The sequence below is a fragment of the Anolis sagrei genome, chromosome X (assembly GCF_037176765.1).
Source record: "Anolis sagrei isolate rAnoSag1 chromosome X, rAnoSag1.mat, whole genome shotgun sequence".
Lineage (NCBI taxonomy): Eukaryota > Metazoa > Chordata > Lepidosauria > Squamata > Dactyloidae > Anolis > Anolis sagrei.
In genome coordinates this window covers 108,988,381-109,011,649 of record NC_090034.1, presented here as the reverse complement: position 1 = coordinate 109,011,649, position 23,269 = coordinate 108,988,381, and the positions used below count along the sequence as shown (strand labels likewise).

The window sequence follows — 23,269 nt, the reverse complement described above, 5'->3', positions numbered from 1 at the left end:
CCCTGAGGGCCAGTGGGGTTGGTCAGCAGGGGCTCCCCTGACGGTGCCCGCCTTCCTTCCAGATCATCCAGCTCACCCCGGTCCACCCGGTGGTCCACCCGCAGCCCCCTCCGCAGAGCGCGGCCACCCTGGTGCCCCCCTTGAGCCCAGCCGCCTTGCAGGGGGCCACCGTCGCCATGGGAACCCAGGCCCAGAAGGTTCTGCTGCCCTCCTCCTCCACCAGGTGCGGACAGGGCTCTGACGGGGGACACGGACACGCGTGTTGGGCATGACGAAACCCCTTTGGCTGCAGTAGTGACCCTTCCCTCACTCCCCCCCCCTCTGCCCAGGATCACCTACGTCCAGTCGGCCCCCCAGGCGCAGCCCAGCACCCCTCCAGCCGCGGCCACTTACGTCCAGTCCCCCATTGGCCCTGCGCAGATGGCTCTGGGCTTCACCACCATCGGGCCAAACGGGCAGGCCATCGTCCAACCCTTGCTCCAAGGTAAGACCCCACCTGGAGGGAGGGAAGCGAGGACTCAGGGGGCCTCTGGGGCTGAGCCCCCCATCTCTCTCTCAATAATAATAGTAATAATAATAATTTTCCCTGCATTGCAAAACTCCTATAAACAGAAATATTGTATTGTCGAAGGCTTTCATGGCCGTAATCAGTGGGTTGTTGTAGGTTTTTCCGGGCTATATGGCCATGTCCTGGAGGCGATTTTCTGGCCAATTTACAAAACTGACCAATTGACCCTTGCAATCCCACCATTTGCATCTTTGTCCCGCAGGAATGCAAGGCGTGACCCCAAAGACAAGGAGGCACCTCCATTTCCAAATATTTCCCTCTTCAGGCAGTATATATATGTGTGTGTGTGTACGTATGTATAGATGTATATAAATATAGAGCTATGAATTCCCCGGGACTCCTAGACAACTTCCTTTGGTGGGCGAAGAAGGCAAAGCCGGCAGAGTCCAGAAGGGCCTTTTCTTCCAGGACTAATTTTAGCAAAATTGCCTCCAGGAGATGGCCATATAGCCCGGAAAAACCTACAACAACCCAACAGAAATATTATTGAAATGTCGCTTTATAAAGCACTCGTTTCTCCCCGCAGGCCAAGGCTCACTCCTGGCCCCGGGGCAAGTGGGGGTCTCCCCGCTGCAGAGCCCCCAGCTGCCGACCTCCTGTGCCGGGCAGGGCCACGTCATCACCGCCATCTACTCCAGCCCCGCCGGGACCAACCCTGCCGCCCCACCGGCCGCTCACAGCGTGGTCTACACCGTGGCTGCCGCCCCCGCCTCTCCCGCCGCCATCCTGCCCAAGGCGGGGGGCAGCACCCAGCCCCCCGGGGGGTCCGGCCAGGGAATGGGGGTCTCCACAGGTACGGCATGGAGGGGGCAGAGGTCAAAGGGGTCCCCTCCCCAACAGTAAGGGCCAAAGAAGTGGCCTCAAATCCCAGAAACCGCACAGCGCACCCACTCTGTTCTGGGTTCTCCTTGCAGCCCCTCCCCCTGGGGGGCCCGGCCAGGGAATGGGGGTCTCCACAGGTACAGCATGGAGGGGATAGAGGTCAAAGGGGTCCCCTCCCCAACAGGAAGGCGGGAGGATACAGGGCCAAAGAAGTGGCCTCAAATCCCAGAAACCGCACAGCGCACCCACTCTGTTCTGGGTTCTCCTTGCAGCCCCTCCCCCTGGGGGACCCGGCCAGGGAATGGGGGTCTCCACAGGGACAGCATGGAGGGGATAGAGGTCAAAGGGGTCCCCTTCCCAAAAGGAAGGAAGGCATGGGGGGGGGGGGAATACAGGGCCAAAGAAGTGGCCTCAAATCCCAGAAACCACACAGCGCACCCACTCTGTTCTGGGTTCTCCTTGCAGCCCCTCCCCCTGGGGGGCCTGGCCAGGGAATGGGGGTCTCCACAGGTACAGCATGGAGGGGGCAGAGGTCAAAGAGGTCCCCTCCCCAACAGTAAGGCGGGGGGATACAAGGCCAAAGAAGTGGCCTCAAATCCCAGAAACCACACAGCGCACCCACTCTGTTCTGTGTTCCCCTTGCAGCCCCTCCCCCTGGGGGGCCTGGCCAGGGAATGGGGGTCTCCACAGGTACAGCATGGAGGGGGCAGAGGTCAAAGAGGTCCCCTCCCCAACAGTAAGGCGGGGGGATACAAGGCCAAAGAAGTGGCCTCAAATCCTAGAAACCGCACAGCGCACCCACTCTGTTCTGGGTTCTCCTTGCAGCCCCTCCCCCTGGGGGGCCCAGCCAGGGAATGGCGGTCTTCACAGGTACGTCATGGAGGGGGCAGAGGTCAAAGAGGTCCCCTACCCAACAGGAAGGCATGAGGGCGGGGGGATACAGGGCCAAAGAAGTGGCCCCAAATCCCAGAAACCACACAGAGCACCCACTCTGTTCTGTGTTCCCCTTGCAGCCCCTCCCCCTGGGGGGCCTGGCCAGGGATTGGGGGTCTCCACAGGTACGGCATGGAGGGGGCAGAGGTCAAAGAGGTCCCCTCCCCAACAGTAAGGCGGGGGGGATACAAGGCCAAAGAAGTGGCCTCAAATCCTAGAAACCGCACAGCGCACCCACTCTGTTCTGGGTTCTCCTTGCAGCCCTTTCCCCTGGGGGGGCCCGGCCAGGGAATGGGGGTCTCCACAGGTACAGCATGGAGGGGGCAGAGGTCAAAGAGGTCCCCTCCCCAACAGTAAGGCGGGGGGATACAAGGCCAAAGAAGTGGCCTCAAATCCTAGAAACCGCACAGCGCACCCACTCTGTTCTGGGTTCTCCTTGCAGCCCCTCCCCCTGGGGGGCCCGGCCAGGGAATGGGGGTCTCCACAGGTATGGCATGGAGGGGGCAGAGGTCAAAGGGGTCCCCTTCCCAAAAGGAAGGAAGGCATGGGGGGGGGGGGAATACAGGGCCAAAGAAGTGGCCCCAAATCCCAGAAACCACACAGCGCACCCACTCTGTTCTGGGTTCTCCTTGCAGCCCCTCCCCCTGGGGGGCCCGGCCAGGGAATGGGGGTCTCCACAGGTATGGCATGGAGGGGGCAGAGGTCAAAGGGGTCCCCTTCCCAAAAGGAAGGAAGGCATGGGGGGGGGGGAATACAGGGCCAAAGAAGTGGCCCCAAATCCCAGAAACCACACAGCGCACCCACTCTGTTCTGGGTTCTCCTTGCAGCCCCTCCCCCTGGGGGGCCCGGCCAGGGAATGGGGGTCTCCACAGGTACAGCATGGAGGGGATAGAGGTCAAAGAGGTCCCCTCCCCAACAGTAAGGCGGGGGGATACAAGGCCAAAGAAGTGGCCTCAAATCCTAGAAACCGCACAGCGCACCCACTCTGTTCTGGGTTCTCCTTGCAGCCCCTCCCCCTGGGGGGTCCGGCCAGGGAATGGGGGTCTTCACAGGTACAGCATGGAGGGGGCAGAGGTCAAAGGGGTCCCCTTCCCAAAAGGAAGGAAGGCATGGGGGGGGGGGAATACAGGGCCAAAGAAGTGGCCTCAAATCCCAGAAACCGCACAGCGCACCCACTCTGTTCTGTGTTCCCCTTGCAGCCCCTTCCCCTGGGGGGCCCGGCCAGGGAATGGGGGTCTCCACAGGTACAGCATGGAGGGGATAGAGGTCAAAGAGGTCACCTTCCAAAAAGGAAGGAAGGCATGGGGGGGGGGAATACAGGGCCAAAGAAGTGGCCCCAAATCCTAGAAACCACACAGCGCACCCACTCTGTTCTGGGTTTTCCTTGCAGCCCCTCCGCCGCCTCTTCCGTCCTCATCCGCCGCCCGGCCCCCTCAGCGCCCGCCCCTCAAGACCCCGCAGCGGGTGAAGGCCGCCATCGCCAGCATCCCGGTGGGCTCTTACGAGGCGGCCCCCTCCCCCAGCACCCCCCGGGCCTCCCTGGGGCCAGCACAGGCAACACAGCAGCATCATCATCCGCAGCCGCCGCATCACCCGCAGCAGGAGCCCTGTGGGGCACGGTTCCAGCAGGAGGCGGAGGTCACGGAGCGGGGCCCCCAGGAGCCCCCCCTGCCGCCCCCCTCCCCTGCTGAGCAGGGCCCCGAGGCCAAGAGGACAGAGACCTGGGAGCCCGTGTCCCCTCCGTCGCCACGACAGACACAGCCCGCCACCGAGTCCGCTGCCACAGACGCCTGGGGCCACCGGGAAGCGGCCGTGGGGCCCGGCGAAGAGAGAGCATCCCGGGAGGCCCTCCCTGCCCCTCCTTCGGGCGGCAAAGGGGCCGAAACGGTGGGTCTGTTACGGCATATTAACCTCCCCCTGCTCCCCAAAAACGCCGTTTACCTTCACGAGGCAGAGGGAACAGTAATTTGGGGGGGGGGGTAATTTAGGGGAAAGGGTAGCGGGGGAGAGGGGGGAATAATAGTGTATTTCTTCAATTCTGAGATGCCATCGATGCTTAGGCACGCCCTAATTTGGTTAGGAGAGCAGCGTGGGGGGAGTGGGTTTATGAACAAAAGACCCCTCCTCGTAAATGCACAGTAGGGTCACTCATTAGCAGAGCAGTGTGACCCAGCAACAAGTGATGAAAAGAACAAAAACACCCGGACCAATGCTACTACCTCTTCCAAAGGAGTAAAATAATATAGTTGCACTACTTACAATAACAACAGTCCTTGATACTTCCTTCTTTGCTTCCATGCTGGGCTTCTTCCTCATGCAGATAAACAGCCTCGCTCTGACAGAGGCTCCTCTCGCACCAAACGTACCCTGGAGCTTCCCATACAAGGCTTCTCTCATTCCACATCATACTGTGAGGCCTACCACACAAAGAAGCCTCTTGACATTGACTGAGGAGTTCCCTCACTGAGGCAAACTAATACTAACAGGCTTCGGCCTACTCACTCTCCTCAGGGCGACACTAGCTTTGGCCCACTGACTCTTAACGGGCTGCGGCCTACTCGTTCTCCTCAGGATGACACTAGCTTTGGCCCACTGACTTTTAACAGGCTTCGGCCTACTCAGTCTCAGGATGATACTAGCTTTGGCCCACTGACTCTTAACAGGCTTCGGCCTACTCTCCTCAGGGCGACACCAGCTTTGGCCCACTGACTCTAACAGGCTGCAGCCTACTCATTCTCAGGGCAACACTAGTTTTGGGCCACTGACTCATACAGGCTGCGGCCTACTCGTTCTCCTCAGGATGACACTAGCTTTGGCCCACTGACTCTTAACAGGCTTCGGCCTACTCTCCTCAGGACGACACCAGCTTTGGCCCACTGACTTAACAAGCTGCAGTCTACTCACTCTCAGGACGACACTAGTTTTGGCCCACTGACTCATACAGGCTTCAGCCTACTCGCTCTCCTCAGGACAACACGAGCTTTGGCCTACTGACTCTAACAGGCTTCGGCCTATTCATTCTCATCAGGGCGACACCAGCTTTGGCCCACTGACTGACAGGTTTCGGCCTACTCTCCTCAGGGCGACACTAGTTTGGCCCACTGACTCTAACAGGCTTCGGCCTACTCGCTCTCCTCAGGGTGACACTAGCTTTGGCCCACTGACTCTAACAGGCTTCGGCCTACTCTCAGTGCGACACTAGCTTTGGCCCACTGACTCTGACAGGCTTCGGCCTACTCTCAGGGCAACACTAGCTTTGGCCCATTGACTAACAAGCTGCGGTCTACTCACTCTCAGGACGACACTAGTTTTGGCCCACTGACTCATACAGGCTTCGGCCTACTCACTCTTTCAGTGCTTGACTCACACTTTTGTAATCAAAAGTACCCGATTAATTGGTCATCCTCTCTTTTGCCTCAGGCCCAGCGGTTGCCCTCTTCTCCCGACTGGCGGGGCGCTACCCCCGATGTCCGCCCGGAGCCCCCCGCAGCAGCGCCCCCCGCGGCCCCCCCATCCTCATCCTCCGCACTCAGCCCCGCTCCCTCAAACTTCGGGGAGGGCTCCAGGGGGGCGGTGGCGGCACCCTCGGCCCCACCCCCGGCAACAACTTCAGCGTCCACGTCGGAGGGGCCCGAGCCCAAGGAAGGGCCGGTGGTCAAGAAGGTGAAGGTCCGCCCCCCTCCGCTGAAGAAGACCTTTGACTCGGTGGACAAGTGAGTGACCGTGGGGATGGATTGGGGGGGGGTGCTGGGAGGGGGGTCTGGAGGAGGGGAGAGGCAGCGCCCCTGAGACCCCGCTCGCCCTCTCTGCCCCCCAGCAGGGTCCTCTCGGAGGTGGACTTTGAGGAGCGCTTTGCGGAGCTGCCCGAGTTCAAGCCGGAAGAGGTGCTGCCCTCCCCGACCCTGCAGTCTTTGGCCACCTCCCCTCGCGCCATCCTGGGCAGTTACCGCAAGAAGCGCAAGAACTCCACAGGTGAGTAGTTGGGGGGGGAGGGGAGAGGGAGGGGGGGACACGGCTGTCAACAGCGGAAGAGACTTAAAAAGCCAAAGAATAAAACATACATGCGCATAACCACATAAATACACAGATACACAAATATATACACACATATACACAAATATATATACACACACAAAACACATATACATAGACTAACAAAATGAAGTTCAACAGTGACAAATGTAAGATACTCCACTTTGGCAGAAAAAATGAAATGCCAAGATACGGAATGGGTGACGCCTGGCTCGAGAGCAGTACGTGTGAAAAAGATCTTGGAGTCCTCGTGGGGAGGAAGGGGAACATGAGCCAGGAATGTGATGTGGCGGCAAAAAAAGCCAATGGGATTTTGGCCTGCATCAAGGGGAGCCTAGTGTCTAGGTCCAGGGAAGTCATGCTCCCCATGCTCTATTCTGCTTTGGTTAGACCACACCTGGAATATTGTGTCCAATTCTGGGCACCACAATTGACTCTAAGCTGGAATGTGTCCAGAGGAGAGCGACTTAAATCATCAAGGGTCTGGAGAACAAGTCCTGTGAGGAGCGGCTTAAGGAGCTGGGCATGTTTAGCCAGAAGAAGAGAAGGCTGAGAGGAGATATGATAGCCATGTATGAATATGTGAGAGGAAGCCACAGGGAGGAGGGAGCAGATCAAGGGTCTGGAGAACAAGCCCTATGAGGAGCAGCTTAAGGAGCTGGGCATGTTTAGCCTGAAGAAGAGAAGGCTGAGAGGAGATATGATGAGCGCCATGTATCAATATGTGAGAGGAAGCCACAGGGAGGAAGGAGCAAGCTTGTTTTCTGCTTCCTTGGAGACTAGGACGCGGAATAATGGCTTCAAACTACAAGAGAGGAGATTCCATCTGAACATGAGGAAGAGCTTCCTGACAGTGAGACCCGTTCAGCAGTGGAACTCTCTGCCCCGGAGTGTGGTGGAGGCTCCTTCTTTGGAAGCTTTTAAGCAGAGGCTGGATGGCCATCTGTCGGGGGTGATTTGAATGCAACATTCCTGCTTCTTGGCAGAATGGGGTTGGACTGGATGATGGCCCAGGAGGTCTCTGCCAACTCTAGGATTCTAGGATTCTATGACTGGGCCACAGCAACACATGGCAGGGGACAGCATGTCTATATAAATAAAAATGTCATGTCCGTTTGTGGGATGAACAGAACTGAAAAACCACTGGACGAATGGACACCGAATTTGGACATAAGACACCTCTCAGGCCAAAGACTGACCATCACTCAGAAAAACACTGGAAAACAGCAGAAGAGACTTAAAAAGCCAAAAAACAAAAACTACAATACATGCACAAAACCACACACACACACACACACATATATATGCAAACACACATATACAAATACATACACACCTATACACACGCAAAACACATAAGACGCAGACTGGGCCACAACAGGGAACAGCGAGTAATATATAATAGCAAAATATATAAAAATGATAAAATATAATAAATAAAAATTAAATAAATACATGAAAAATGAAATGAAAAATAGTATATAATAATAAAATATATGGAAGGAATATAAAAATAATTTTGACAACGCAGTAAAAAATAACTAAAATCTATAATAAAATCTATAATAAAATATAAATAAATAAATAAAAATAATATATAATACAATATATGGAAACAATATAAATATAATTTTGACAACGCAGTAAAAATAATTAAAATCTCTAATAAAATCTATAATAAAATATAAATAAATACATAAAAATAATATATAATACAATATATGGAAACAATATAAATATAATTTTGACAACGCAGTAAAAATAACTAAAAACTATAATAAAATCTATAATAAAATATAAATAAATAAATAAAAATAATATATAATACAATATATGGAAACAATATAAATATAATTTTGAGAACGCAGTAAAAATAATTAAAATCTATAATAAAATATAAATAAATAAATAAAAATAATATATAATACAATATATGGAAACAATATAAATATAATTTTGACAACGCAGTAAAAATAACTAAAATCTATAATAAAATATAAATAAAAATAAATAATTAAAATTAAAATATATAGTAATACAATATATGGAAACAATATAAAAACAATTTCAACCACGCAATAAAGGTGGAGGTGGAGGAGACCCCAAATAGTGACCCAGGCACTCCTGGCCGAGGGATGCCCTGACCTCCCATGTGAGGCGAGCCTTTCGCCGGTCTCCTGGGTGGCTGGACCCTGACCCTCTCCGCTTTGGCCGCCTCCTTTCCAGACCTGGACTCCTCCACCGAGGACCCCATTTCCCCCAAGAGGAAGATGCGCCGGCGCTCCAGCTGCAGCTCGGAGCCCAATACGCCCAAGAGCGCCAAGTGCGAGGGAGACATCTTCACCTTCGACAAGACAGGTAACGGTGGGGCGGGGAAGGACTCCGGCCGCCTGGGGAGCCAACGAAGCGCAACGTGGGGGGAGGCCGTGGAAGAGCGGCCCCCAAGGGTCGTGCTGGCCTTGCCCACTGCGGCTCTTGCCTCCCATTGCAGGGACCGACGGGGAGGACGTCCTCGGGGAGCTGGAGTACGAGAAGGTGCCCTACTCCTCCCTGCGGCGCACGCTTGACCAGCGGAGAGCCCTCGTCATGCAGCTCTTCCAGGACCACGGCTTCTTCCCGTCAGGTAAGGACGGAGGGAGGGGCATGGGGCCCCCGCTGGACACTTGGACAAAGGGTCAGTTCCTGTAGGCTTTGCCCTTACTAGGACAGGGCTGTGTGAGGTGGGGGGTGGTGCCTCCCCTCCATCTCCCAGCGGTCAAGGGCTCCTCTTTCCATCCATCTGCCCACCCTCCCCTCTCTCACTGACCACTCTGCTTGACCCCCTCCTCCCACCCACAGCCCAGGCCACAGCCGCCTTCCAGGCCCGCTACTCGGACATCTTCCCCACCAAGGTCTGCCTCCAGCTCAAGATCCGGGAGGTGCGGCAGAAGATCATGCAGGCGGCCACCCCCACCGAGACGGTGCCCCCCACCACCCCGGAGCCCATCGGGGCCCCCGAAGGACCCCCTCTGGACACCCCCTCCCAGGAACCGGGGACCTCAGCAGTGGAGACCATGGCAGTGGCGGTGCTGGTAGCGGCATCATCCTCATCATCCTCGGGGGGCCCTTCTGTGGCCCCTGGCTCCAGCTGGGAAGGGGCCCCACAGGCCTCCCCCGGGCCCGGAAGTAGCGGCAGATGAGCGACAGGACTGCACAGAGGACAGGCAGAGGGGGAGGGGCTGCGAGGGTCCTGGAGCTCCACCCCCATTTCTGCCCCTTCCTGGCTGTGCTACAGAGGGCCCAGCACACCCTCCCGCGGACCTCCCCCCAACACCCAAGGACCCCAAGAGGCGGCGGCAGCGGTGGTGGCTGAAGGGGGGGGCAGCCTCCCCAGGACATGCAGACTGGGGTCCACCCCGAAAGACCCCCCCCCCCAGAGGACCGCTTCTCCTTTCGAGTCCCTCTCCTTTTAATAACGTTAAATATTTTGGGGTCCCGCATACACATCTGCTTCTGTATCGAGACGTGGGGCGGGAGGGGGGTCCGTGGACGTCCCTTATGGAGGAGGAGGAGGAGGAGGCGGTGGTGGCCCCTGGAGCGAGGGAGGCCCTTCTATAAGGGGCCCCTGTTGCCTTGGCCGGTGGGCCCTCCGGGCAGAGAGAGAGAGACTTGGGGCTCGGCAGGCGGACTCTGGAGTCGGAGCGAGTGAGTGAGCGAGTGAGTGCGTGCCCTGGTGGCCAGAGCCACATGTTGACCATGTGTACCCCTCCCTCCTCCTCCTCCTCAGCAGCAGCATCGGGGTGGCCCCCCCTCACCTGCTATTAAAGCTCTTTAACAACCCGCTCTGCTCCGGCCTGGCATTCTTCACCTGGACCCCCCCCCCTCCTCCTCCTCTCCTGAGCGGACAGGTAAACAGAGGCCGGGGTCCAGATCCCCTTGAGGGATCCCATGACGCTCAAGGCTTGGGAGGTGGGGCTTCCCCCCTTCCACACACACACACACACCGCTTGACATCACAGCCATATTGGGGATCGGGGCGGGGGTCTCCTTTGCCGAAGAGGAGCCCAGCGGGGCATCCTTAGGACTCTGGAGTGTTCATGCCTTGGCAACGGAAACCGAGAATCACAAGGGCATGTGGTGTTGGGTGTGTTTACATTGCTCTCTGCCCTCGGGTGCCAAACCTATGAATGCCTCATTGATTAGGCCTTGGCATTGATTAGGATAGGGGTCTTCACACTTTTTAAACAGAGGGCCAGGTCACAGTCGCTCAAATTGTTGGAGAGTTGGATTAGAATTTGGAAAAAGCATGAATTTGTATTGTCGAAGGCTTTCATGGCCGGAATCATTTGGTTGTTTTAGGTTTTTTTGGGCTATATGGCCATGTTCTAGAGGCATTCTCTCCTGACGTTTCGCCTGCATCTATGGCAAGCATCCTCAGAGGTAGTGAGGTCTGTTGGAACTAGGAAAAAGGGTGTATATATCTGTGGAGGGACAAAGGACTCTTATCTGCTGGAGCTAGGTGTGAAATGCTAATCAGGGTAGTCAGTTGAGACATTCACACCTAGCTCCAGCAGACAAGAGTCCTTTGTCCCACCATGGTCATTCCACAGATATATAAACCCAATTTTCCTAGTTCCAACAGGCCTCACTACCTCTGTTGATTGCCTGGCAGTGCCTGGAGCAATCTTTTGTTGAGAGGTGTTGAGATGTGCCTGATTGTTTCCTCTCTGTTGTTTTGCTGTTGTAATTTTTGAGTTTTTTAATACTGGTAGCCAGATTTTGTTCATTTTCATGATTTCCTCCTTTCTGTTGAAATTGTCCACATGCTTCTTGTGGATTTTTGTCATGTGGACAATTTCAACAGAAAGGAGGAAACCATGAAAATGAACAAAATCTGGCTACCAGTATTAAAAAAAACTCTAAAATTACAACAGCACAACAACAGAGAGGAAGCAGGCAGGGACACCTAATCGCCTCTCAACAAAAGATTGCTCCAGGCACTGCCAGGCCATCAAATGCTAATCAAGGTGGTCAGTTAAGACATTCACACCCAGCTCCAGCAGACAAGAGTCCTTTGTCCCACCCTGGTCATGCCACAGATATATAAACCCTTTTTCCTACTTCCAACAGACCTCACTACCTCTGAGGATGCTTGCCATAGATGCAGGCGAAATGTCAGGAGGGAATGCCTCTAGAATTTGACCATATAGCCCGGAAAAACCTACAACAACCCAGTATTTCTTGTTGTTTCTTTGTCAGTGTTGATGTGGAGAGTGTCTGGTTTGCCACCCTGGAACATGCAACCTATTGTCCTTCTTTAGGGGTCCCTTTCAAATCTAGGATACTATATCTGTGTGTTTGTGAATCATATCTTATCTCTATCTATGGCTGGATGGCTCTTTGTCAGGAGGACTTTGTTTACGTTCAAAAATTACAACATAAAAACAACAGAGAGGAAACAAACAAGGACATCTAATCACCTCTCAACAAAAAAATTCTCCAGGTACTGCCAGGCAATCAAATGCTAATCAAGGTGGTCAGTTGAAACCTTCACACCCAGCTCCAGCAGATAAGAGTCCTTTGTCCCACCCTGGTCATTCCACAGATGGATAAACCCTTTTTCCTACTTCCAACAGACCTCAGGCAAACGTAAGGAGAGAATGCCTCTAGAACATGGCCATATAGCCCGAAAAAACCTACAACAACCCATGAATGAATTCCTACGCACACTGCACAGATCTTATTTGTAGTGCAAAAAAACACTTAAAAACAATACAATAATTAAAACCAAGGACAATCTTAACTAATATAAACAATTGGTATTTCAGTGTGTGCCCGCTTTTGGCTGATGAGACAGGATTGTTGTTATTTGCTTTCAAGACTTGGGTTGAACCTGAGCGAGGGCTGGGTAAATGACCTTGGAGGGCCGTATCTGGCCCTCGGGCCTTAGTTTGAGGACCCCTGGATTAGGAAATTATTGGGGGGGGGGGAAGGTTGGGGGTGAGGTGGCTCCCTCACCCACCATCACAGCTTGCAACAAGGCTCCATCTTTGGGGGGCGGGGGGGGGGGGCGGGGAGGTCTGCGCTGAGAGAGGAAGGGGTGCCAATAGAAGGGAGCCCCCCTTTGATGACCACCTCCACCCCACCCCCCACATTGTAGGAGAGAGACACCTGCTCAGGGCTCGCAGGTTCACACGTACTGGCTTTATTAAGTCATAAGAGTAACTGGTCCCTTTCACCTTCTTGAGCCCCTTTGACCACCGGTGGGGGGGGGGGAGGGTACTGGCTGGAGGGGGGGCACTTGGGGTCAAGGGGTCAGGGGTCATGCCCCAGGAGGAGGCTCCGCAGGAGGCGGTGGAGGCCGGGGCAGAGGCGCCCGTAGCCGAGGCGGGTCAGGTGCAGGTAGTCGTACATGTCGTGGTGGCTGATGGTCCCGTCCGAATGCACGAAGCCCGGGTCGGCGTCCAGGAAGAAGGCCCCCGGCAGGAGCGGCACCTTCTGGCTCAGCAGCTCGTTCACCCGCCGGTTCTTCTCCCTCAAAGGGTTGGGGTTCTTGCCCCGTGGAAGCAGGCCCTGCAAAGGGGGGGGGGAGAGGAGGGGGGGTCAGACCACCAGCCCTCAACCCACCACCCGCCCCTCCCTCCTTGCGCCCCCACTCACCAGGACCACCACCTTGGCCTGAGGCTGCTGCTGGCGCACCAGGCGCACAATGGCTTCAATGCCGCCGGCCACCTGCTCCGCTGTGTGTCCATGGTTGTTGGTGCCCACCCAGACCACCACGATCTGCATCAGGAGGAGGGGGAAAGGAGAAGGGATGCCGTCTGACCATCAGTCAAAGGACAAACAGGCGGCCTCACTTCACAGTGCCACACACCTCCACCCGCACGCCCTGCCAAGGGGGAACCGCCTGGCCCCCAAATAAATACCTTGACGAGGGGGAGGGATCGTACCATAATGATATAATGAAATATAAAAATCATATATACAATACAAATACAAATCTATGTAAATAAAAATGTAATGTTCTGGGTTGTAGGTTTTTTTGGGCTATACGGCCATGTTCTAGAGGCATTCTCTCCTGACATTTTGCCTGCATCTATGGTAAGCATCCTCAGAGGTAGTGACCTCACTCCCGGCCTTGGCAGAGGTCCTCCTGGTCAGTCGCAAGGCCGAACAGGGCATAGGGTGACAGCCTGTGTTGGATGGGGCCGCACTCCCCCTGAAGGCGCAGGTTCGCAGCTTGGGTGTGACCCTGGACTCATCGCTGAGCCTGGATCCCCAGGTTTCGGCGGTGACCAGGGGAGCATTTGCACAGCTTAGGCTTGTGCGCCAGCTGCGCCCGTACCTTGGGAAGTCTGACTTGGCCACGGTGGTACACGCTCTGGTTATATCCTGTTTAGACTACTGCAACGCTCTCTACGTGGGGTTGCCTTTGAAGACGGCTCGGAAGCTCCAACTAGTCCAACGCTCGGCAGCCATGTTACTAACAGGAGCGGAGCGCAGGGAGCTTACAACCCTCCTGTTGCGCCAACTCCACTGGCTACCGATCTGCTACCGGGCTCAATTTAAAGTGCTGGTGTTGACCTTTAAAGCCCTAAACGGTTCTGGCCCAGGCTACCTATCCGACCGCATCTCTGCCTATGAACCCACCAGGACTTTGAGATCTTCCGGGGAGACCCTGCTCTCAATCCCGCCTGCTTCTCAAGCTCGGCTGGCGGGGACGAGAGAGAGGGCCTTCTCGGTGGTGGCTCCTCGGCTGTGGAACGCCCTTCCTACGGACATTAGACTGGCACCATCTCTAATGGTATTCTGCAAAAAGGTGAAGACCTGGCTGTTTGTGAAGGCGTTTGAGTAATTTAGTGTAATGGAACATAGGAATGGAACAATGGACGACGAACCTGGACTACGCTTGGATGATGAGAAGATTGGGTACGGTTGTTTTTTGTAATAATTGTGCATTGTAATGGCTTATTGGTAATTTATGGATAATGTGTTAAGTCAATTGTTATAAGTTGTATGGAACCACTGCTGTTTCTACTGTTTTTACTGTTTGTGAACCGCTGTGAGTCGCCTTCGGGCTTGAGATACAGCCGTATAGAAGCAAAGTAAATACATACATAAATAGATGCAGGCAAAATGTCAGGAGAGAATGCCTCTAGAACATGGCCATACAGCCTGAAAAAACCTACAACAACCCAGTGATTCTGACCATGAAAGCCTTCGACAATACAATGTAATGTTCATTTGTGGGATTAACAAAACTCAAAAACCACTGGGCGAATTGACACCAAATTTGGACACAAGACACCTCTCAGGCCAAGGAGTGAGCATCACTCATAAAAACACTGAAAAACACAACAGAAGAGACTTAAAAAGCCAAAAACCAAAAACTACATTATAATGCATGTGCAAAACGAAACAGACACATATTATATACACATACAAAAAACAGATATACACAGAGTGGGGCACAGCAATGCACGGCAGGGGCCGGCTAGTAATATATAATAGCAAAATATATGAAAATGATAAAATATAATAAATAAATAAATAATAAAATAGTATATAATAATATTTTATCATTTTCATATATTTTGCTATTATATATTATTAGCCGGCCCCTGCCGTGCATTTATTTATTTACTTACTTTGCTTATATACCGCTGTATCTCAAGCCCGAAGGCGACTCGTTGCATTGCTGTGGCCCACTGTGTATATCTGTTTATTGTATGTATATATATGTGTGTGTGTGTGTGGTTTTGCATATGCATTATGTGCAAAACCACACATAAGCTGCTCCGAGCCCCAGGGGAGTGGCGGCATATAAGTTTAAATCATAGAATCATAGAATCATAGAATCCTAGAGTTGGAAGAGACCTCCTGGGCCATCATCCAGTCCAACCCCATTCTGCCAAGAAGCAGGAATATTGCATTCAAAGCACCCCTGACAGATGGCCATCCAGCCTCTGCTTAAAAGCTTCCAAAGAAGGAAAGAGCCTCCACCACACTCCCTCCGGGGCAGAGAGTTCCACTGCTGAACGGCTCTCACAGTCAGGAAGTTCTTCCTAATGTTCAGATGGAATCTCCTCTAAATAAACTATCATGTAGTTTTTGGTTTTTTGGCTTTTAACGTATGGAAAAAATATAAAAACAATTTCTACAACGCCATAAAAACAATTAAAATCTATAATAATGAAATATTTAAAATAATAATCCAAAGGTAGAATGAAAATATGTGGAAATAAGGTCTAGCTGATATAATAATAAATAAATAATAGTAATAATAATAGTCTCCAGCAAAGGATCACCGCCTTGTCGGGGCGCTGGAGCTTGAGCACCTCAATGATGTCATGAGCGAAACCGTGAAGGGCCACCCAAGATGGGACGGTCGTGGCAGAGAGGTCAGACCAAGCGTGATCCCTGGGGAAGGCAATGGCAAACCACTCCAGTATCCTTGCCAAGAAAACTAAATGGACCAGTACAACCAGAGATATGTCGGTATGCCATTGGAAGATGGGACTCCCAGGTCGGAAGATGGCCAAAATGCTACTGGGGAGGAGCAGAGGATAAGTTCAACTAGCCCCAGATGTGATGACGCAGCTAGCTCAAAGCCGAAAGGAAGGCTAGCGGCCGACGGTACTGGAGGTGAACGACTAATCCGATGCTCTAAAGATCAACACACCATAGGAACCTGGAATGTAAGATCTATGAGCCAGGGCAAATTGGATGTTGTTATTGGTGAGATGTCAAGACTAAAGATAGACATTCTGGGGGTCAGCGAACTGAAATGGACTGGAATGGGCCACTTCACATCAGATGACCACCAGATCTACTACTGTGGACAAGAGGAACATCGAAGAAATGGAGTAGCCTTCATAATTAATAAGAAATTCGCTAAAGCGGTGCTTGGATACAACCCAAGAAATGACAGAATGATCTCAATTCGAGTGCAAGGAAAGCCTTTCAACATCACAGTGATCCAAATATACGCCCCAACCACAGCTGCTGAAGAAGCAGAAGTAGATCAGTTCTATGAGGATCTGCAGGAACTACTGGATAATACACCAAAAAGAGACATTATTTTCATTACAGGAGACTGGAATGCCAAGGTGGGAAGTCAAATGACAACTGGGATCACAGGCAAGCATGGTCTGGGAGAACAAAATGAAGCGGGACGCAGGCTGATAGAATTTTGCCAGGAAAACTCGCTGTGTATAACGAATACTCTCTTCCAACAACCTAAAAGACGGCTTTATACATGGACCTCTCCAGACGGTCAACACCGAAATCAGATTGACTACATCCTTTGCAGCCAAAGGTGGCGGACATCCATCCAGTCGGTGAAAACAAGACCTGGGGCTGACTGTAGCTCAGATCACGAACTTCTTATTGCTCAATTTAAAATAAAACTAAAGAGATCAGGGAAAATACACAGACCAGTTAGATATGATCTCACTAACATTCCTAGCGAATATACAGTGGAAGTGAAGAACAGATTTGAAGGACTAGATTTAGTAAACAGAGTCCCAGAAGAACTATGGACAGAAGTCCGCGACATTGTTCAGGAGGCGGCAACAAAGTACGTTCCAAAGAAAAAGAAAACCAAGAAGGCAAAATGGTTGTCTGCTGAGACACTGGAAGTAGCCCAAGAAAGGAGGAAAGCAAAAGGAAACAGTGATAGTAAGGGGAGATATGCTCAGTTAAATGCGCAATTCCAGAGGTTAGCCAGAAGAGATAAGGAACTATTTTTAAATAAGCAATGCATGGAAGTGGAAGAAGACAACAGAATAGGAAGGACAAGAGACCTCTTCCAGAAAATTAGAAACATTGGAGGTAAATTTCAGGCAAAGATTGGTATGATAAGAAACAAAGATGGCAGGGACCTAACAGAAGCTGAAGAGATCAAGAGAAGGTGGCGAGACTATACAGAAGATCTGTATAGGAAGGATAATAATATTGAGGATAGTTATGATGGTGTGGTGAATGAATTAGAACCAGACATCCTGAGAAGTGAGGTTGAATGGGCCTTAAGAAGCATTGCTAACAACAAGGCAGCAGGAGACGACGGGATCCCAGCTGAACTGTTTAAAATCTTAAAAGATGATGCTGTCAAGGTGATGCATGCCATATGCCAGCAAATATGGAAAACACAAGAATGGCCATCAGACTGGAAAAAATCAACTTCTATCCCCATACCAAAAAAGGGAAATGCGAAGGACTGCTCCAACTTCCGTACAGTGGCCCTTATTTCTCATGCCAGTAAGGTAATGCTCAAGATCCTGCAAGGAAGACTCCAGCAATACATGGAGCGAGAGTTGCCAGATGTTCAAGCTGGGTTTAGAAAAGGCAGAGGAACGAGAGACCAGATTGCCAATATCCGCTGGATAATGGAGAAAGGCAGGGAGTTTCAGAAAAACATCTACTTCTGCTTCATTGACTATTCTAAAGCCTTTGACTGTGTGGATCATAATAAATTGTGGCAAGTTCTTAGTGGGATGGGGATACCAAGCCACCTTGTCTCTCTCCTAAGGAATCTGTACAAGGACCAAGTAGCAACAGTCAGAACTGACCACGGAACAACAGACTGGTTCAAGATTGGGAAAGGCGTACGGCAAGGCTGCATACTCTCACCCAACCTTTTTAACTTGTATGCAGAACACATCATGCGATGTGTGGGGCTGGATGAATGCAAAGCTGGGGTGGAAATAGCTGGAAGAAACATTAACAACCTCAGATATGCAGATGACACCACCCTGATGGCCGAAAGCGAGGAGGAGTTGAGGAGCCTTCTAATCAAGGTGAAAGAAGAAAGCGCAAAAGCCGGGTTGCAGCTAAACGTCAAAAAAACCAAGATTATGGCAACAAGAATGATTGACAACTGGAAAATAGAGGGAGAAACCGTGGAGGCTGTGACAGACTTTGTATTTCTAGGTGCAAAGATTACTGCAGATGCAGACTGTGGCCAGGAAATCAGAAGACGCTTACTTCTTGGGAGGAGAGCAATGTCCAGTCTCGATAAAATAGTCAAGAGCAGAGACATCAGACTGGCAACCAAGATCCATTGCCTAGTCAAAGCCATGGCATTCCCTGTAGTCACCTACGGATGTGAGAGCTGGACCTTAGGGAAGGCTGAGCGAAGGAAGAGAGATGCTTTTGAGCTGTGGTGTTGGAGGAAAGTGCTGAGAGTGCCTTGGACTGCGAGAAGATCCAACCAGTCCACCCTCCAGGAAATAAAGCCCGGCTGCTCGTTGGAGGGAAGGAGACTAGAGACAAAGTGGAAGTCCTTTGGCCACATCATGAGGAGACAGCAAAGCCTAGAGAAGACAATTATGCTGGGGAAAGTGGAAGGCAAAAGGAAGAGGGGCCGACCAAGGGCAAGATGAATGGATGGCATCCTTGAAGTGACTGGACTGACCTTGAGGGAGCTGGGGGTGGTAACGGCCGACAGGGAGCTCTGGCGTGGGCTGGTCCATGAGGTCACGAAGAGTCGGAGACGACTGAACGAATGAACAACAACAACAAATAATAATAGTAAATAAATAATAGCTGAGGCCTGGGCAAGCTTGGCCCCTCCCTCCTTCTGTCTGGAGATGTTTTGGACTCCAACTCCCGGCATGCCTTGCGTCCCTGTCCCCCTCCCTCCCTCCCTGCTTGACTACCTTGGGGCGGATGTGCTGGAGCTCCCCGGCCTGGAGGCGCCAGAGGACGTGCTGCGTGGCGTCGCCCCCGATCCCGAAGTTGAGCGCGTGGAGTGGGGAGAAGAGCTCGCGCCACACCTGGAGGGAGAAGGGGGAGAGGGGTCAGGAGGGGGCCAGCAGGGGGCGGGGCGTCACTAAGCCCCGCCCCTCTCTTAGGGTGGCCCCGCCCCTCTCTTAGGGTGGCCCCGCCCCTCTCTTAGGGTGGCCCCGCCCCTCTCCTAAGGTGGCCCCGCCCCCTCTCCTCCCTCCCCCTCCCCCCCCTCTACCTGCCTCGCACTGGTGGAGCAGCTGGACCAGCGAGTCCCCCACGAAGACCACCTCGGGCTCCTTGTCCTTGCTGTCCGCGATGAAGCGGTGGTGCTAACGGGGGGGAGAGAGGGAGGGTCAATGGAGGACCGCACACACCCCCATGCCCCCTCCCCATTCCCCCTCCCCCCCCTCTGTACCAAGGACATCCACCGCCCGTCCCCTTGCAGGTCCTCCGCCGGCGTGGCCACGCTGGCCGGGTTCTTGTCTCCGTCGCTCATCTTCCCGGGAGAAGAACGAGGAGGACCACAACCAGGCCCAGCCAAGCAGTCTCCGCCTACTCTCCCCCCTCCCCCCGCGAAGGACAATGGTTCCGCCCACCCGCGCTGACTGCCAAGGCTGGGCGCCTCCACTTCTCAGGCAACGGGGGGGGGGGATGTGGTCAAGAAGGCTCCGCCCACTTTTAAGTAGACAAGGCGGTCCAGGCAAGCCTCTCCCTCCTTCCTTTCTTCCTTTCAGAGGTGTCTCCGCCTTCTCTCCCCCCCCCCCGCCAGGGAGAATGGTTCCGCCCTCCTTCTTTTCAGAGGAGTCTCCGCCTCCTCTCCCCCGCGAGGGGGAAATGGTTCCGCCCACCCGCGCTGACTGCCAAGGCTGGGCGCCTCCACTCCGCAAGCAGTAAGGGGGGGAATGTGGTCAAGGAGGCCCCGCCCACCCCTCTTCCTCCTCAGGGCTCCTCCCCCTGTCTCCCGCTCTCTTTCTTCCTCTCCCCCCCTGCAAGGGAGAATGGTTCCGCCCACCCGCGCTGACTGCCAAGGCCGGGCGCCTCCACTTCTCAGGCAACGAGGGGGGAATGTGGTCAAGGAAGCCCCGCCCACTCCTCTTCCTCCTCAGGGCTCCTCCCCCTCTCTCTTTCCTCCTCTCCCCCCCGCGAGGGAGAATGGTTCCGCCCACCCGCGCTGACTGCCAAGGCCGGGCGCCTCCACTCCGCAAGCAGCATTGGGGGGAATGTGGTCAAGGAGGCCCCGCCCACTCCCCGGGCAGGGAAGCCGGGCCACGCCCCCTTTGGCACACGAGGCCCCGCCCACCGCTCTTCCTCCTGAGGGCTCTCTCCGGGAAGCGCCAGCGAAGGGGACCTCAGCCAGGCGGGCCCTCTCTCTCTCGCTCTCTCTCTGCCCCCCCCTCCTGCTGGAAATGGTGGCGCCCGCGCCGCTCCTTTGTGCTGCCTGCTCGTCCTCGCTCCGCCCCCTCGCCTGTCAATCCCGCTCCTCCGGCCACGCCCCCTCCCCTCCAGCCCGGCTGCAGTTCCCACCTCCGGACACACGGGGGCCCCGATCCAGCGCGCCCCCTGGCGGACTTGCAGGGGAGGCGGGCCAGTCATCACATTTTTATTATTATTATTATTATTATTATTATTATTATTATTATTATTATTATTATTATTATTATTATTATTCGTATCACAACATCACAAGTCGAACCCTTCCCAAGCGTCTAGGACTGTGGGATGTATTTTTTTATTATTATTATTGTTATTATTGTTATTACTGTTATTATTATTATTTTACTGACACAAAAAATACAGTATGTCACAGCAAACGAGAGAGATATCCTGAATTTCGTATCACAAAATCACAAGTCAAACACTATCCAAGCATCTAGGACTGTGTGATGTATATTGTTATTATTGTTGTTGTTGTTGTTGTTGACACAAAAGCACCATATGTCACAGCTAACGAGATCTCTCTGCTGGAACCCTTCCCAAGCGTCTATGGCTGTGTGATGTATTTTCAAATGATGCGCGCAGATCCAAGTCAGGTGGTCTTTTGCAGTTGACAGATCGAGATTTTGTCCATGTTTATGGTTTCCAAATGCTGGCTGAGATCTTTTGACATGGCACCCAGTGTGAACATTATTACCACTGGGACCACCTGTGCTGTTTTATGCCATCAGAGCCTTTACAGTTCAATTTTGAGGTCTTGATAACGGCTGAGTTCCTCCTGTTGTTTTTCCTCAATGGGACTCTCACCTGGAATGGCGACATCCATCATCCAGACTTTTTCCTTTTCCACAATTGTGATGTCTGGTGTATTGTGTTCCAAAACTTTGTCAGTCTGGATTCAAAAGTCCCACAGGATTTTTGCATTTTCATCTTCCATTATTATTATTATTATTATTATTATTATTATTATTATTATTTGAAACACAACAAGATGAGTCCACATCAAACAAGATCACTCTGCTGGTTGTTGTATTGGATCACATGTCAGACCCTTCCCAAGTGTCTAGGACTTTGTGATGTATCGGCGAATAATGCGTGCAGATCCCAGTAAGGTGGCCTTTTGCAACTGACAGATAGTGATTTTGTGTGTGCCGATTGTGTTTAAGTGCAGGCCAAGGTCTTTAGGCACCGTACCCATACACCGTACACTGTGCCGATCACCACTGGGACCCCCTTGACTGGCTTGTGCCAGACTCTTTGCAGTTCAATCTTCAAATCCTCATATCGTGTCAGCTTTTCCATTTGTTTCTTCAATCCTGCTATTGCCTGGGATTGAGACATGGACGATGCATACTTTGTTTTTTAACATGATCGTGAGGTCAGAAATATTGTCCTCCAGAACTGCCTGAATTTGGAAGTCCCAGAGGAGTTTAACGTGTTCATTTTCTGTAACTCTTTCTCACCAGTTCTTTGTGACAGGCAGATGGTCTTTGTGGCACAAGTTCCAATGGGTCATCTGAGCAAGGGTGTTGTGCCTCTGCTTGGAGTCTGTCTGCACCATCTTCTTGCAGCAGCTCAGGATGGGAACTATTGTTTCGCCTGCTTCCTTGCAGAGTCTACACTTGGGATCTGTCGTTGAGTTTTCAATTCTGGCTTGGATGGCCTTGGTTCTAATGTCTTGTTCTTGCTCTGCCAGAATCAGTCCCTCCTTTGTCTCCTTTTTCAGAGTTCCATTTGTGAGCCACAGCTAGGTTTTTTCCTTTGTCAATTTGGCTCTCAATTTTTCCCAGGAACTGTCCAGGGAGAGCCTTCTTTGGCCAGTTTCCTCTTCTGCTCTGGATTGTGTTCTTACGGTATTCCCTCTTTGTCTTTTGCACTTGAAGCAGTTTACTGCTCTTGACTTCCCTCCATGTTGGTCCTTGACTGCCTTTCCCATCATCTGCCAGGGCAGGTTTCTCTTCTATTATTATTATTATTATTATTATTATTATTATTATTATTATTACTACTACTACTACTACTACTACTACTAGCTGTACCCGCCACATGTTGCTGTGGCCAACCTTCCCTCTTTCTCTCCTTCTCTCCTTCTTTCCTTCCTTCCTTCCTTCCTTCCTTCCTTCCTTCCTTCCTGTCTTTCCTTCTCTTCTTCCTTCCTTCTACATCTCTTTCTTTCCTCCCCCCTTTTTCTTTCTCTTCTGCTGTCTCTCTTTTCTTCCTTCTCTCTTTCCTCTCCTCCCTCTTTCTCTACATCTACCCCCTTCCTTCGCTCCCTCTTTCCTTCCTTTCCTTTTCTCTCCTTCCTTCTCTAATTTTCCTTCTCACTTTTTTCTTTTCATCCCTCTTTCTCTCCTTTCTTCCTTCTCTACATTTTTCCTTCCTTCCTTCTCTCTTTGCTTCCATGCTTCCTTCTCCCTTTCCTTCTTTCTTTCCCTCTTTCTTTCTTTTTCTTTTTTCTCTTCCCTTCCCTCCCTCTTTCTTCCCTTTTTTCTGTATTGTCATTTAGCTTTTCGTCATTTAGCTTTAGGGGGCTTTTTAAGTCCCTTCTGCTGTGTTTTTCAGTGTTTTTATGAGTGAAGGACAGACATTGGGTTGTTAGGTGTCTTGTGTCCCAATTTGGTGTCAATTCGTCCAGTGGTTTTTGAGTTCTGTTAATCCCACAAACGAACATTACATTTTTATTTATATAGAGTATTATTATTATTATTATTATTATTATTATTATTATTATTATTTATTACGCTGCTTCTTCCCTTGGCTGGATGCTTCTTC

At 52.0% G+C, this 23,269-nt stretch overlaps 2 protein-coding genes across 2 annotated transcripts in view; one reads left to right on the top strand and one right to left on the bottom strand.

Moving 5' to 3' along the window:
- The window catches only part of LOC132782264 (protein capicua homolog), a 55,460-nt gene extending 45,286 nt beyond the window's left edge, over positions 1-10,174 (top strand). Inside the window, 9 exon segments of the mRNA XM_067461176.1 lie at positions 63-223; positions 330-484; positions 1,095-1,361; positions 3,714-4,210; positions 5,744-6,036; positions 6,141-6,295; positions 8,582-8,713; positions 8,847-8,978; positions 9,194-10,174. Of these exon segments, the coding sequence (XP_067317277.1) occupies positions 63-223; positions 330-484; positions 1,095-1,361; positions 3,714-4,210; positions 5,744-6,036; positions 6,141-6,295; positions 8,582-8,713; positions 8,847-8,978; positions 9,194-9,534 (2,133 nt within the window). The 3' untranslated portion in view covers positions 9,535-10,174.
- A 2,345-nt stretch (positions 10,175-12,519) lies between these two features.
- Positions 12,520-19,602, bottom strand: LOC132775358 (platelet-activating factor acetylhydrolase IB subunit alpha1-like). Its single transcript, XM_067461169.1, has 5 exons — positions 19,479-19,602; positions 19,303-19,392; positions 18,994-19,110; positions 12,995-13,117; positions 12,520-12,907 (listed from the first exon to the last, which is right to left on the bottom strand). The coding sequence occupies exons 1-5, from the start codon at positions 19,557-19,559 to the stop codon at positions 12,650-12,652; spliced, it is 669 nt and encodes a 222-aa protein (XP_067317270.1). The 5' UTR covers positions 19,560-19,602; the 3' UTR covers positions 12,520-12,649.
- Between the last annotated feature and the right edge of the window lie 3,667 nt (positions 19,603-23,269).

Coding starts and splice junctions, on each gene's coding strand:
- LOC132775358 (XM_067461169.1), bottom strand. CDS start 19,559: ATGAGCGACGGAGACAAGAACCCGGCCAGCGTGGCCACGCCGGCGGAG. Junction 19,393..19,478: donor ACGGGCGGTGGATGTCCTTG/GTACAGAGGGGG, acceptor CCCCCCCGTTAG/CACCACCGCTTCATCGCGGA. Junction 19,111..19,302: donor AGCTGCTCCACCAGTGCGAG/GCAGGTAGAGGG, acceptor TTCTCCCTCCAG/GTGTGGCGCGAGCTCTTCTC.